The sequence below is a fragment of the Larus michahellis genome, chromosome 1 (assembly GCF_964199755.1).
Source record: "Larus michahellis chromosome 1, bLarMic1.1, whole genome shotgun sequence".
NCBI lineage: Eukaryota > Metazoa > Chordata > Aves > Charadriiformes > Laridae > Larus > Larus michahellis.
The window spans coordinates 97,353,642-97,368,009 of record NC_133896.1 but is presented as its reverse complement, the minus strand read 5'-3'; the positions used below and the strand labels follow the sequence as shown (position 1 = coordinate 97,368,009).

The 14,368-nt window shown below is 43.6% G+C and overlaps 1 protein-coding gene across 1 annotated transcript; it reads left to right on the top strand.

Moving 5' to 3' along the window:
• On the top strand, window positions 1-14,368 carry QTRT2 (queuine tRNA-ribosyltransferase accessory subunit 2). Its single transcript, XM_074594597.1, has 8 exons — window positions 1-288; window positions 1,013-1,068; window positions 3,264-3,340; window positions 6,218-6,427; window positions 7,380-7,579; window positions 10,184-10,335; window positions 11,928-12,045; window positions 13,044-14,368. Exons 1-8 carry the CDS (start codon window positions 8-10, stop codon window positions 13,303-13,305), a joined length of 1,356 nt encoding a protein of 451 aa, XP_074450698.1. The 5' UTR covers window positions 1-7; the 3' UTR covers window positions 13,306-14,368.

Sequence of the window (14,368 nt, the reverse complement as noted above, 5' to 3'; positions counted from 1 at the left end):
CAGGCTGATGACGCCGCGGGAGGTGATTGGAGCGGGTACGGGAAGCGGCGGGGCTCTCACCCGCGCCGTTAACGGTGCTCCGAGGCCGACGATGAAGTTGAAGCTGTGTGGAGCGGGCGGCGGGCGGCTGGGCACGCTGGCGGGCCTGGGCAGGAGCGGGGCCGCCGCCCTGGCGCTGCCGGGCTGCCTCCTCTACACGCGGACCGGCTCGGCCCCCCACCTCACCCGCGACACCCTGCAGGAGGTCAGCGGCGTCCCCGCCGTGGCCCAGCTCACCCTGCCCACCATGTGAGTACCGCGGCCGGGGGGTGTCTGCGAGGGGGGCGCAGCGAGGCTTCCTGGGTGCTGGCGTCGTGGGGGGCTGCTCACTTCCCTGGGTGCAAGGCAAAATATTGAAGTTCCATTGCCCCTTCGTTGCTTCCCCGTCGAAGGGAGGTGTAGTGACTTGGTAGGAAGCAGGTGGAGGTAAAGGACCTAGAGGGCTGCCCAGTTTTTGAGCGTGTTTTGGTCAAACCCCTCTTAGCTGCTTCACAGGCATCTTCCCAGCAGAATAACCAGCTTTAGACACAGCCAGATCTCAAAACTAGTTAGGTAAGTGGCAACTGAAAGGAAAGGCTAACGTCATAAAGCTTGTTAGAAGCTCTCCCCTCCTTAGCTTTTGTAGTTGTTGGGTGATACACGTTAGTAACGTTACCCAGAAAGTTACAGTGTCACTTCATGCTCTCCAGCAAGTCAGTGGTCACTGGTCAGGGCAGGAAAAAGCTCTGCCTTTTTGCCACAGAATTAAGAGTGCCCCAGTTTGTAAGCTGTGATTCTTGAGCTGTTTGTCTCTGGTGCTTAGTTCCGTCTGTCCCTGCTTTGCACCCTGATAGCTAGATGGCAGCTGTCAGTGTGTAAACCAATCCAAGTTCACACAACACATAAGTATGGAAACAGAAGCCTTAGTTATGAAACCACTGATCTTTCTTGACAGTTGTTTGCTTAGTTAATGTGTTTCTGTATCTGGATGCAGGGCAGAACTTCATGAGGTCCTGGAAGAATATAAAGAAGGAGCTGCAAAATTTATAGGTAAAGTGTGTGTGTTTGTGTGTCTGGAGAGAAAATGCAGGTAGATCCCACTGGTATGTTTTTAGGCAGTACAGCGGGCAGAAAGATGTAGGCATAGGCTTTCCACATTTAGACGTTTTCTCACTCAAATGACGTTGAGAAAGACTTGAAATACTATGTTGTTAATAGTAGGGCCAAAAATCCTTCAAACACTGTGAAAATATGTAGTTTTGCTTTGTTTCTTTTTTTCTACACCCAGCCTTCAGCATTGACTGGGATGAGCTTAGCACAAAAGTTGAGATTAGAACTGAGCCCCCAATCACTGCTGCAAATGAATCTTGCCAAATGTAATTTCTGACTTTTTTTGATGAGGAGAAGTAGAAAATGTCATGAAAATGGCCTTCCCCATACAGCTGTCCAAATACATTTCCTGAGAGTATCTTTCTGCTCAAGCTGGCTTTTTTTGATTCTCATAAAGCAGTTGGTTTCATCTGAAGATTTCCAACAGGAAATCTTCATACGGTATGAAGAGTAAGCAAGCAAAGCACCCCACATCAAATCAGTCTCAGCTGGTGGACACTTGTCAGTCAGCTTCCGAGCTATTGTTCTGAGAGGATGTTAGGGAAAGAACCCATATTTGATTTTCGGGAGCTTTGAGAAACTAAAGACACGGGCGAAGAAGCTCGTTTTTCTCCCGTTCTTTGTTCCTGTCAGTTTAGCAGTTGGACTGTACTTGCTCCCTGTATTCTTCAATTTTTCCATGTTAAAGAGTCAGTTTTAGGAATATACTGTTTTACTTATGGATAGTCAAATGCAAAGCAGTCAATGTTGCCATAGCCCTCAGCTACTGCATCAAGCCTTTGTGATCTTCATCAGTCCCTGTGCTCTATTTATGGTGCAGTTCATAAATGAAATGTTTATCTTAACACCTCGATGATAAGAATGAGTAAAGCAGCAGTTCCTGTGTTCGTAACTCCTGGGTTTTTCCTCTGGTTGTTGTAACAGATCAGTAAAGGCCTGACCACATGCATTATGCAGGCAAGATCTGTGGTGAAGGAAACTGAGTATGTAGTGAATGTGGAGTTAGCATCTTATATGTATATCTGTATCATAACCTGTATTTGCATCTGGGGAGGTAGGTCAGAGAACTGGAGGACAATGAGCCAACTCAACAAGCTTCTCTGGGATGCTTTGTTTGTGTATCTCAGGCTATACTGAGTATAGGGTAAATCCTGTTGAAGTGGTGGCATGTCTTTAACATCTATAATTTACAGACAGTTTTTTGTATATGTAATCTAATGGGCTTTGCAAGAAAAAAAACTTGTGAGTTCCTAATGCTTGTATCAAAGCTGAGATATTTTTATGAATATTTTGTATGTGCCAGTTAAACATACGTTATGAATGTAAATTATTATAATTTTTTAAAAAATTAACATTTTTTCCTATAAATGGAGGCCAAGCTTTTTTTTGGGGGGGGGGGCACATTAAAATTTTGGACATGCATTTCATTACATAAGCAAAGTTATGGCTTGAATTTCCAAAGGAAGTTTGCACCCAACTTTCAATAAACTTCAGCTGCCTTGGGACAACTTAGTCCTTCAAGAAAAATTGAAAATCTCTTATCTCTTTTATCTGAAACTTCTTGGAGGCTTCACCAATTTCAGTGACTATCTGTGAAGATAAAAACTGTATGTAATTGTGACATACTGTCTAGTTTATTGTATGAAATATGAAACCTCCAATCTGGCAGGGATGATAAATTTCTCATTTCTGCAGCTGATCTGATCTCTCACTATATGTTGGCCTTCCTTAACATTTCTAGGCTTGAGGCTGTTGCTCGGTTTAGGTTGTATTGGATGTCTCCAGTGTATCAGTTGAGTGGTCAAGTGAGTCAGCTGTTGTGTCTGGCAAATTTTAATAGTAGAAGTATTACCAAGAAGAAACATAAATAAATCTCAAAGGAGCTGTGTAGATTGCTGAACCAAAGGGTATTATTTGATGATTTGTCCTGCTGCTGCACTCTTCTCCCTGCAGCTAGTAAAGCTGGGGAAAAAGTGCTGCCTCTGGTGCTGAGACATCAAGTGAACAATATTTTCTTTGTCAGAATGGGTTTACTTGTGTGTGGGAGAATACCCTTTTGCAGATTTACAAACCACATCTTTGCATTAGCTTTGTTTTGGTTCATGAAATTCTGCTCGGTGTCTGTCACTTTCCAGGTATGCCAGATGCAGTGCTGTACTGCTCCCTTCATGACCCAGTCACTCCCTGTCCATCTGGCTACAACACAAACAAGGTACAGTAACTGTAAAGGCTTGAAAGAATCCAATTAAAGTTCCAGTAAGAAAGCTGCCAGTCCTCCCCCCATCTGTGTGGGTGTGCTTAGACAGCCACAAGATGTTTTTATGCTTTGTAGAAAAATAAATCTTTGCACAAAAAGAAATGTCATTTACATGCTTATAACTCCAACTAAATAAAGCTGGACACTTTCTTACTTGGCAGTGTGTTCCCTGAACAGTTAAGTGGCAATTCAGATAGGAAGGAGAGCTCTGATGTTGTGGTTAATGGTAGTAAAAGAAAATACATGTGTTTTAGCTTATGTGCTGTACAAGCTAACGGTGATGCCGCTGGTAAGCAAACCTGAACTTCTGTGTGTGTATTTACAGTCTGCTACAGGCCCATAAAGGGGAGGAACTTAGTATTTCTGCAGGAAGGTGGCTCAGTGATCCAGGAGCATGTGGTTTTGTGGATGTTTGGCCATTCCATCCCATGGGTACACACGTTCCCTGGGCGATCCACGTGTTGCCTGCTGCAGCTTTGGCCTGGAGGGGCCACTCCTGGCAGCTGCTCAGATATGGTCAGTCCCAAGGCCTGTTTGGGTACAGTCACATTTGGTGAAAGGTCAGTGAATGACAGAGGGTTACTACTGCCATAATGGGGTTTTTTTTTTGGAGCGTATATTCTTTGCTGCTGGGAACCAGGTTGAGTCCTGTCTCTCTGCAGGGAAGGAATTACCTGAAGCTTGTCTCGCCATTGTGCAGCTATGAGGTGACAGCAGCGATCTAAGCATGGGTGTGGGAGGTTTCATTTAGTTATTTTTCTTTTTTTGAAACTGGTAAAGATTTTTGTCACCTTGTTGCAAGGCTGCCTGCAGCTGGATCTCTCCTGAAAAATACTTATTAAAGCTTTTTGAAAGCAATGGGACAGAAAGCCTGGCACAGGCTGGATTTAAATAATCACGGGGTAACGCTTAGTTCTCTAAGCCGCGTGGCTATTTTATTTCTTAAAGCAGCTTTTTTCCTCTGCACAGCGGAACAAACGTAACTAGACTTGATTACACTCCGTACCCTTTGGCTCAAACGGTTCTGACTTTCCTCCGCCTGCCTTCACCAGTTGTTCCTTGATGCTCTCATGTAAGAGGCAGCAGGTACTAACTTGCCAACATGCTGCTGCAGAACAACGTATAGTTATAGAATCATAGTACCATAGAATGGTTTGGGTTGGAAGGGACCTTAAAGATCACCTAGTTCCAACCCCCTGCCATGGGCAGGGACACCTCCCACTAGACCAGGCTGCTCAAAGCCCCATCCAGCCTGGCCTTGAACACTTCCAGGGAAGGGGCATCCACAACTTCTCCAGGCAAGTTGCTGTGTTCCAGTTATTCTGCAGGTACTAATTTGGGATCTTCCTCCTTTGGAATTGCTTTTGGTTTTTTAATTGGAAATTTACAAAAACGTTATTGCTTTGGAGACTTCTGTCTGTTTCTTTGTTGCTCAAATTTAGTGAAATGGGCTGATGAGGCCAAAAGTAATCAGGAGAGATAGACGGACAACAGACATGGTGTATTTGCACAATCCTTTTGTTTTTTGTCGAGACCAGACAAAAAAAATAATTGTTCTGCTCGGTTCTTTTGCATCAGATGATCAAATTCAATTTGTGGATTAGTATGCATGAGAACTGCACTGCTTAATCTGTCTGGCATAGCCTAGGAGAATGCGTTTAAATCCTCAAGCCTCCAAAAGTCCTCATAACGCTTCAAGCTATAAGCTATTTTTGATAGCTGAAAACCATTCCTCATTTTAAAAAGCACTAATGGAGTTGGAGATGAAAAGAACTAACTTCTAAAGACTTGATCCCAATACTTAATCTACTTGAATACCCCTTTAAAATTTTGGAGCAGCAGTGTCGCAAGTCTAACAATAATACAAGGAAACCAACTGCCAAGCTGCACTCGCGGGTTAATTACAGATTTCACAGAATAGGATGAAACATGGTAGCATGCATAGCTGCAGTGGCTGCAGTAACATTTTGTGAGTGTGAGCATTTAGGAATCGAATAGTAACACCTGATAGCCCAGAAATGCTCAGGTAACATAACCTCTCAGCGCAAGTGCTTTTATCTTTCTTTAGAGTCTTATGAGGCTAACATGGAGTAATGATGGAAGGTGGGTGCCCATCAGCGCACACAGAATGGAAAGCATGTAAACAGGCTGAGGAGACTCTGTGTACAATCTTCATGAGTACCTGCCATTCCTTATGTTGCTCAGTTTGAAAGCTGTGAATTTCTTTTGCGCTTGGCATTTCAATCCCTTCTGAAGTGGCTGGATTTCGGACCTAAAATAACCTTGGATTGCCTAACAACCTTTTGTCGTCTTTCTAGTGTGTCTGTGTGATTTATATATATATACATATATTCACATGGATGGTATGAATTCACTGCTCGGAAGAGGAATTAGTTTCTTAGTTTTGTATTGCGTACAGAAAATTAGCGAGCTGTATTTCCCATTGCGGCCTTTGCTGCTTTTCATGTGATGACAACATAACTTTGACAGGAATTAAGTCTTTTCCTCTTGTTAATTTTTTTCCCAATTTTGCCACTAATTTGTGTGATGATAGGTCAGCTGCTCTATTTCAGACTTCCAAACATGTTGAGAAGTCACTGTGTTGAGTGTGTGTGATGGTTTCACCAAAGACTATCCCAGAAATCCCAATTTGGTCATTTATCTCCTTTCACTCATTGTGCCAAAGGCAGCTGGTTATCTGAGCCATGCTCCTGGAGAGCTTTTCTATGAAGTATCATTCCAGTATCTGGAATGACCCATCCCTTCTCTCCTTTCACCCTTAAGTTCTGTTAACGTTTGCAACTAACCTTCATCCCTATTATTCCTTGACAGACGGTGTCCCTGTGGGGGACCTCAGGGCGCATGGAAATGACAGCTTCCAAGTTCATGGACATACAGCGGGCCATCCAGCCAGACTGGTTCCAGTGCATCTCTGATGGAGACACTATTTCTGGGGAAGTTGGTAGAAAAAGGGCCAAGAAGTCTGTGGACAGGTCGCTTTCCTTCCTGGATGCATGCCTTCAGCTGCTAGAGAAATCACCAGTAAGGTCCCCAAAATATCAGGGCAATAGCACTGCCGCTGCTTTTTGTTCTATGCTGCATCCTGGGCCAGTCCCAGGATGTGATTTAGTAGGAAGTTTTGCCATGCATATCTAGAAGAGAATGCCCAGGTGACAGTCCTGGATGAAGTATAACCAGTAGCACAGTGGGGTTTCCTTCTGCCACTCTCTTTTAATAACTGCCTCCTGCTCCAGGATACCCATCTCTACTAGTTGAGGAGAACTACTTGGTTTTATTGGGTAGGTTTTTTCTGCTTTTGAACTGTAGTGCATTTCTTTCACTTACCTTCATGCTTGTCTACATGGGCAAAGTAGGATCTTCTCATTCAGATTGAGACAACCCATCTTTTTGCTCTGAAGTCCCCTCAGTTCCAAGTGAGGGAGGACTTGCTAGAATTTGCCAGGACTATTCTTTGTTTCTCCCAGCAGTTTTGAAACTTCCTTCCCTTTTGGTGAAAGGGGACATATTATCTGAATCTGTACTACAAAGGAAAATGGGTTACAGGAGCTGATATTGGTATCCCCTGAAAGGCAATTCATTGTGAGGTCTGGTGTCTGACAGCCAGGATAATGGCACCTGCTTTGTATTCTGAACTGACACATGTAGTGCTGAGGGGACATCTGTAATAAGCCATTTACAAAGATGATCTGTGGCTATTGCCTTCTATAGAGAGGTGGGAAGAATGGCACCAAAATTCTCAGTGGGTTAGTGTCAAGATAAGGAGCAGAATCTTGTCCGTCCTAATCCCATTTCTGCCTTAAACTTAGACTTCACAGTGTTGCGTGGGGAGTAGCCTTGCATGGGATGAGACACTCTGGCAAGTTCCTGGGAATGTAGGGCTTACGTAGCAGGCATCTGGAGTCTGGGCTGTGAAGATCTCTTGCGTGTCTTTGGCAGAGCATGCTCTAACACTTGTAGCTTTCTCCTGGGCCAGGAACTACAAGGAAGTGTAATGTTTGGGGCAATTGAAGGTGGAGATATCTTGGAAGAGAGGCTCAGATCAGCCAGGGAGACTGCCAAGCGACCTGTGGGTGGCTTTCTGCTAGATGGCTTCCAGGGATGTGCCATGGCCAAGGAGACCAAGTTGAAACTGATAGCTTCTGTCACAGCAGAGTTGCCAGAGGATAAACCAAGGTAAGTTGTGTGGGCAATATCCCAAGAAGTCCATCTGTCCTGTTAGGATGAGCGTCTACAGGCTGCTGTGCAATGTCATTGTAGGAAATAATCACTGTATTGCACAGCTCCGTGTGTGTGCCAGGCTGCATAAATTCTGCCATTATCAGGCTGCAGTCTTCAACCCTTGTTTCAGTTTTTAGCTGCAACTCGCACCAAGCTGTGCTTACACGGTGGGTATGAGGATTCTCCATGTTTGGAGAATAATCAAGCTTTTCGTTCAAGTCGTCTTTACTTTTTTGGGGAAGAATTACAAGTGGGATATGTCTGGGTAGTTTGCATTTGGCCTCTGAGGCCATGATGTACTTGCGGTTCAGCTCAAACAAGAATGTTATCATCAACCTATTTTACAGGTATTTCTTCTCAGAAAAACTGCCATGTTACCAGTTCTCTCTGGTGTGAACTGGAGGAGAGCAGAGAGGGGTGCTGACAGAACCAGCCAGTGCTTACACAATCTTATGGCAGACAGCTCTGGCCTAGTACCTGAGGCACTGAGCCTGTGAACTACCAGAGGTGGTACAGCCTGGCCCAAAACAATTGTATTCTCTGCTTGGACTGGCATCGTGTGGGAACTGTTGTGTATTCGGAGTTGTTGGTTATGCCCATCTGATCCATGGACAAGAGTGGCAGCATTCTTGGCCTCTTATAAATGACTAACAGTAACTAAAGACTACCAGACAGTACATGCTAACGTTTGCTAGAGGGTTTCTTAATTGGGTTGAGCTTGCTGGCTTTTGCATGGGCTGCTCTTGCAAGAGCAGCTGCAACAGAAGTAGTATGGGTGCTTTTTTCATCGTTTCCTGATTAGAGTGACTCAGGCCTCATTGTCTTTCAGTAGTTGTGCAGCCCTCTGTTAGCTGAGGCTGCTCTGACCTAATGGTGTTCAAAAGGAAATTAAATGTGAAAGCATGTGTCTGGTGCTGCAGCTTGTCCATGCTTAGCGGTGCCTGGGGTTTGAATTTTCCTGACAATTGGAAGGCTTGCTGGGTTATAGCCATCCTGTCTGGTTGAGCTACTTAAAAAGATCCCCTGGGAGCATTAGAGTCCAATCTGCTCAGCTAACCTTAGTGGCTATCACTGTATCTGCCTCACCTATCAAATAGTTCGCTTGTCTGGTTAAGACAGGTGTTTCTGACCTCTTTATAAGAAGAAAGCTGGCTAGCCCTAGGGGGTCTTATAAGCACCTCAAGTGAATTTCAGACAATCCTGCTTTCCTGAATCACCCTTGCCATTCTGTCTGGAGTTGTTTTGCAGCTGTTTTCTACCCCAATATGAAATTCTCTAGAAGACAAACACTTCCTGTGTTTCACCCAAGAAGCGACTGCTTTTTGTGTGACGGTGAAACGATCTTATGAGTGTACTCTTTAGAGCCCTTTCATGTACCTAAAGATGCTGAAGTCTCTTGGTAAAATTTATTTTCCTTTTCAATAGTATCAGAACCCTTGCAAGGAAAAATGTTTGTCCTTACCTGTGCAAAGATAAGTTTTAGCAAGGATTTTGATCATATACGCAGAGCTACTGTTTTAACAATTGAGTATCATTTTCTCCCTGCCATTAAAGCCTGAAACATAAGACACTCATGCTGTAAACTTCTCCCATCCTCATTCTGTGCTCATCAATTTAATTGGAGTACTTAGAAAAGTGACTAAAAATGGCATCTTGTGACTTCATTTATCAGCCCTTGTGTATTTTCCTAATTATCTGGTTAGATCATTGCCCTACATTAGCTGTCAGCCCAGCCATGCACCTGCAGGAGAGCAGGCACTTCTCTCTTCTCTTCTGCTTCACCCACCCTCAGGGAAGCTGCCAGATAAATTTGGCTAACAGCAGGATCTCTATTACCATTGATGGCAATCCAGCTGGGCTCTTCCTGGCTCTTAATGCCATGTCCCAGGAGATGTTACAGCCCAGGTTTTTGGGTAATTCATTTGAGCAGGTAGAGTGTAGAGAGGAGGGAAGAATAGACCAAGGATCTTTTCTTTTCCCAGTGACACTTCTCATTAGTGTATTCTCTTCCAGGCAGTTCTCCAAGTGTTATATGCTGTGTCTGTCACCCAAGGACTTGTATCTTTGACTAGCCGTCTACTGCTGTCTCTGCTGCTCTTGATCAAGTCCTTTTAGACTGTCTTCTAAACAGTTACAAAGCAGAGGGGCCCATGTGTCTGGAAACTGGTAGTTCCCTGGGGCACAAACATGACTAAGGAAAATGACTGTTCTAAGGCACAGATGTTAGGTGAATTTTGAATTTAAGTATATTTTTGTGTGTGTGAAAGAAACAAAATCACTTCAAACATAATGGGCAGAATGAGATTTTTCCTCAGTAAATGAGGGATTATTGCTGTCTTTCAAATGGCGGATAAAGAAAAGCGTGCCACGTACTGGATGGGTTGGAGGTGGAGAAATGGAAGCACATGGGATTCTGAGTGATGACGTGCCTTCCCACTTGCCTTCCAGTTAGCAGTTGCAGGGATAAGCTACGTGTGCTGTGTATGTGCCTTCTGCTTCAGGTACCTGCTTACCTGTGCTCAGAATGTTCTAGATTTGTCGTTTTGTGGTGTCTTACAGAATCATCCATGGTGTAGGCAAACCAGATGAGGTGCTTGAGTGCATTGAAAGGGGAGTGGACATTTTTGAGAGCTTCTTTCCCTTCCAAGTGACAGAGCGAGGCTGTGCCTTGGTTTTCAGTTATGACTGCTATCCAGATCCTGAAGCAGCAGGTAAGCTTCTTGGTGATCATTATAATTTTTACTATATCAATTAGTATTGTGGCAAGCATAATTCATGCTTTGGAGGAATCTATATTTGAGGGTTTTGTTCCTGAAGTAAGTGCTGTAACCACTGGAAAAAAATGGAATTCCACTGTCAAGTAGTGCCCTGGAAGGCGGGGTATTTGGTGTGAAACCTGTTGAAGGCAACTTGAGGCCTCAGCCTGGAGTCTGAATGTCTGATTAGCCAAAAGATGCTCAAATGTTTCTTAAACATTTGCAGAATAGAAGTGGATGGGTGTTTGGTTGGTTGGTTGTTTTTTTGTTTCTTTGTTTGAGACCACTGGCAAATTTTCTGTTACCATTAGCAGTGAAGGCTGGACTTATTTAAGTGGAGATCTAAGATACTTGATCTCTCAAATTAATTGAATATGTATTTGTTTTAATAAGATATATTTGAAGTCCCTTCTCCTTTCTAGCCAACAAAACTTAGGGATCCCATTTCTTTGGGCAGCTTTCCTCTCTGTCCTTGCATTCATTAGTTCATATCAGAACAAAATGGACATGTTCATAACTCACCGCTTCATTACGCGGTGAGATGGGAGCAAGTGTCTTGCCCATTAAAGCATCTATCAAATGTGTTTCAAGCAGCCGTCTTGTTTTGGCCTATTAAATGTTTTTAATACAGGAAAACATTTTACATTTTTCCTCCTGGGTAGAACCTAGCAGCTTTTCTTGCCTGGATAATTTAAAACCAGCTGAATAGAACAGAACATCTTGTTTCTTTGTGCTTGCTGCTTTTTTTTTTTATTATTATTTTTAACCCTTCTCTTTGTTGTTCTTTACCTTGTATCACCTTATTCTTAAATCATAAGATTCTGGGCAAGGACAGTCTCTTTGTTCTGTCTCTGTTTAGCACTCAGTAGACATGGACTGTGCAAACACTAATATTGATGTTTCTAGACACACATCCTACTTAAGAACAAGCCTAAAAATTCAAGCCTACAAAATTAGAGGATCATTTTTTATTTTTAAGATAGACTGCTGAGAAGGCAGATGTGGAATCTATATCTTCTGCATCAGTGCTACCAGCCTCTTTTTATTCCAATTGTTTAAAAAAAAAAATAAAAACAAAAGGCGTCTAAATCTCTGAGCCTGATGACAGCATGGAAAGTAGAATGATTGAATGCAGATGAGTTGCCTGTCTACTCTAACAAAATCTCAATAAAATCAATTTGTTCAGGTGACTGCATTCTATTCAGCATGCAGTTCAGACTGTAAATATTTTTGACATTTTATTAAGAATTCAGCTCAGTAGAGCAGCAAAAAGTTATACTGATGTTTCAGCTCTAGCTCTTCATTAGGTTTAGTAGATTAGTTTTCACTTGTCTCTTGCTGTTTTAATCATCTAAAATTGTATTTATGTTAACTAACCTATGACAATTAAAGAAAAATAGTTGCTTACTCTAGGAAAGAGGTGGAAACTTGTGGCAGGAGTTTTCATCTGGCAAGAGGGTAGCAGAAATACATCCTGTAAGGTTGCTACCCTTCCTCTGCCCTTGCTGTCTGTTCATAAAAGGCTGTTGTCTTTTTATTTAAAACAGTTTTCAAACAAAATGGAGCCCAGCACCTGGAGAAGAATGGTACTGAAGAAGACCAGGATGAAATCTCCAAAGCTGACCCAGAAATGACACCGTTTGAGATATTTCTGAAGGACAAAAGGTACATGAGTTTGTGAGGAGGGTACCTGGAGCTGCGTCAGGGGATATGGTGCTTTTGTCCTCTGTATTTGATTGCATGTTGTCAGTAGCTGGATGGGACGCCTCATAGAAGTTGAAGTTGTTGAAGAAAGTTCTTCTGGACACTGAATGGAGAGTGTTGGACAAGTGTTCTAGCTTGTTATCAGGCAACAGTGCATGGCTGAAAGCATCTTTTGCCTGACCTAAAGCCAGGGATTTTCTGATCATTTATCCAGCAGACCTACTGTGGTCATAACTATGTTCCAGCTGAAAGACAGCAGCTTGACAAAGGTTGTCTGGGGATCGTTTTGGTCTTCCACATCTAACTTGGGTCGTCTTTAGATGCTGGATTTTATTTAAACTATGGAGATCCTCCACTTTCTGACTCAGTTTGGGCAGCTGCAAAGCAATGCTGCAGCTTCTGGATACGTCACAAAAATTTTGGCCAGAGTACCACCTGTCCATCCTTCCTCTTTTCCACAGCTACCGCTAGGCTGTCTGACTGGACAACTGTGTTGCTCTGCTCCATCTTCTCTCCACTTTGTGAGAATGGTGCATCTTGCACTAGAGGGGGAATACTGTTTTATGAATAGTGGAATCATTAAATCCTTGTTTCTGATAGCTTCCTCCTTTATAGACTGTGTGATAGCTAGCGAGGCATGTCTTGTGCTGCAGCTTTTCTGTCGGGAAAAGCATGGATAAGGCCTCTCTCTGCTCCTAGCTGTGGATGTAGTCAGAGTTCTCCTTTGACTTAGATGTGTGGCCTTTTGGCTCTGTAGTGAGTTCTTGTGTGATATTTGAAGTCCTTCATGCCAGTGGTGCTGGTCGCAGATGTCAACACATCTTACAGCAGCTGGTTTTAGGCCCTCAGGACTTCAGGGCTCAGGTCCCTGCAAAAGGCCACGTCATAACTGGGCACTCCTTATTGCTTGATGGGGTCTTCTGTACCACTGATGTTATCCAACGTTGCTTCCTCCTTAGATACCAAGAGGATTTTGGTCCTTTGCTGGAAGGATGTACCTGTTACTGTTGTCAGAGGCATACTCGCGCCTACGTCCATCACCTCCTCGTGACCAATGAGCTGTTGGCCAGTGTCCTGCTCATGATGCACAACTTCCAGCACTACTTCGGTTTCTTCAGTGCCATACGGGATGCCTTAAGAGACAATAAACTGGATCAGCTGAAAAATCTTGTCTTCAGGCAGGCGCTTCAAGGCCCAGCAGATGCGAAGCCAGGCCAGTGAGTTCAGAGGAGGTTACATCCTTATCCAGTGGGACTGGGTAAGGTGGACTGCCAACAGTGTCACCTGGACCGGTCAGCAGTAGAATGCCTTCCTTCCTGGAGGGAACTGAAGAGGACATTTGAAGATCTCACTTTCTTGGTGTGGAAGGAAGACCTTATTCAAATGTCCCTTTCAGTTAATTGGCTTGGTGCATTCTCAGGGTATGGAGGAGCCTGAACAGCTCACAAGACCAGTATAGGTAGCTTTGTATTCAGTTAGTCACTCGATTTTCCATGTGTAAGGACAGAATTATTGACCTTGTGATTGCAGAAGATGCAGGGCATATATTTTAAATTAATCCAGCTTCTGACAGGAGGCTCAGCAGCTGTTGGGGACTCTCGTTCCATCCTCAACGCATATTGCAGGTAATTATTTTTCTAGAAAATCCCAGTGATGTAGTTGTCCCATCATGCAGCTCCTTGATGAGAGATCCTGCCTCAGTCTAACACACTGTTTCTTATGGCCACTGCCAGCATCTGTGTCCCTGAAAAGAACTGACTGGAAGGGCTGCCGTGTTCAGTGGCACAAGGGGCTGTACACGTAGAATGTAGGCTGCAGTGTAGAATGTTCTCTGGGCCAGGAGGAGGGCATCCAGCTCGGCCTGGCCGTGAAAACCTTCTGCTTCAGGAGTCCTACTCTGTGACATTAGAGCCAGAAAGAAGGGAAAGCGTTTAATCCGTGTCCTGCTGTAGAAGGTTTTTTTGACTCTGTACTCTTTCACCTGTATGGACAAAGATTTCACTCCTGCACTAGCACGTGGTTGGTCGTGAATGTACCATTCTTTCCAACTGCCCTAGCACTGGTCAGATAGCAGGCTGCACAAATGTCAGCATGAGATGGAGCTGTGGAAGAGATGAATTGCAGGAAAAAGGGTTTAGAAAAGATTCTTATGGCTCCTTGTTTTAAAATATGACTTAATTATGTCACATTCCTCTTATTCAGTTTTTTTTAATGCCTCTTACTTCGAATCCTGGATTTATTCATTTTGTGTTACAAAGTAACAATAAAAATTTTTTTATTGTTA

What these genes read in the sequence shown, in the direction of transcription:
- QTRT2 (XM_074594597.1), top strand. Translation starts at nt 8, where the DNA reads ATGACGCCGCGGGAGGTGATTGGAGCGGGTACGGGAAGCGGCGGGGCT. An exon ending in CTGGCTACAACACAAACAAG is followed by an intron (nt 3,341 to 6,217) that starts GTACAGTAACTG and finishes ATTCCTTGACAG; the next exon opens with ACGGTGTCCCTGTGGGGGAC. An exon ending in TCCAGATCCTGAAGCAGCAG is followed by an intron (nt 10,336 to 11,927) that starts GTAAGCTTCTTG and finishes TATTTAAAACAG; the next exon opens with TTTTCAAACAAAATGGAGCC.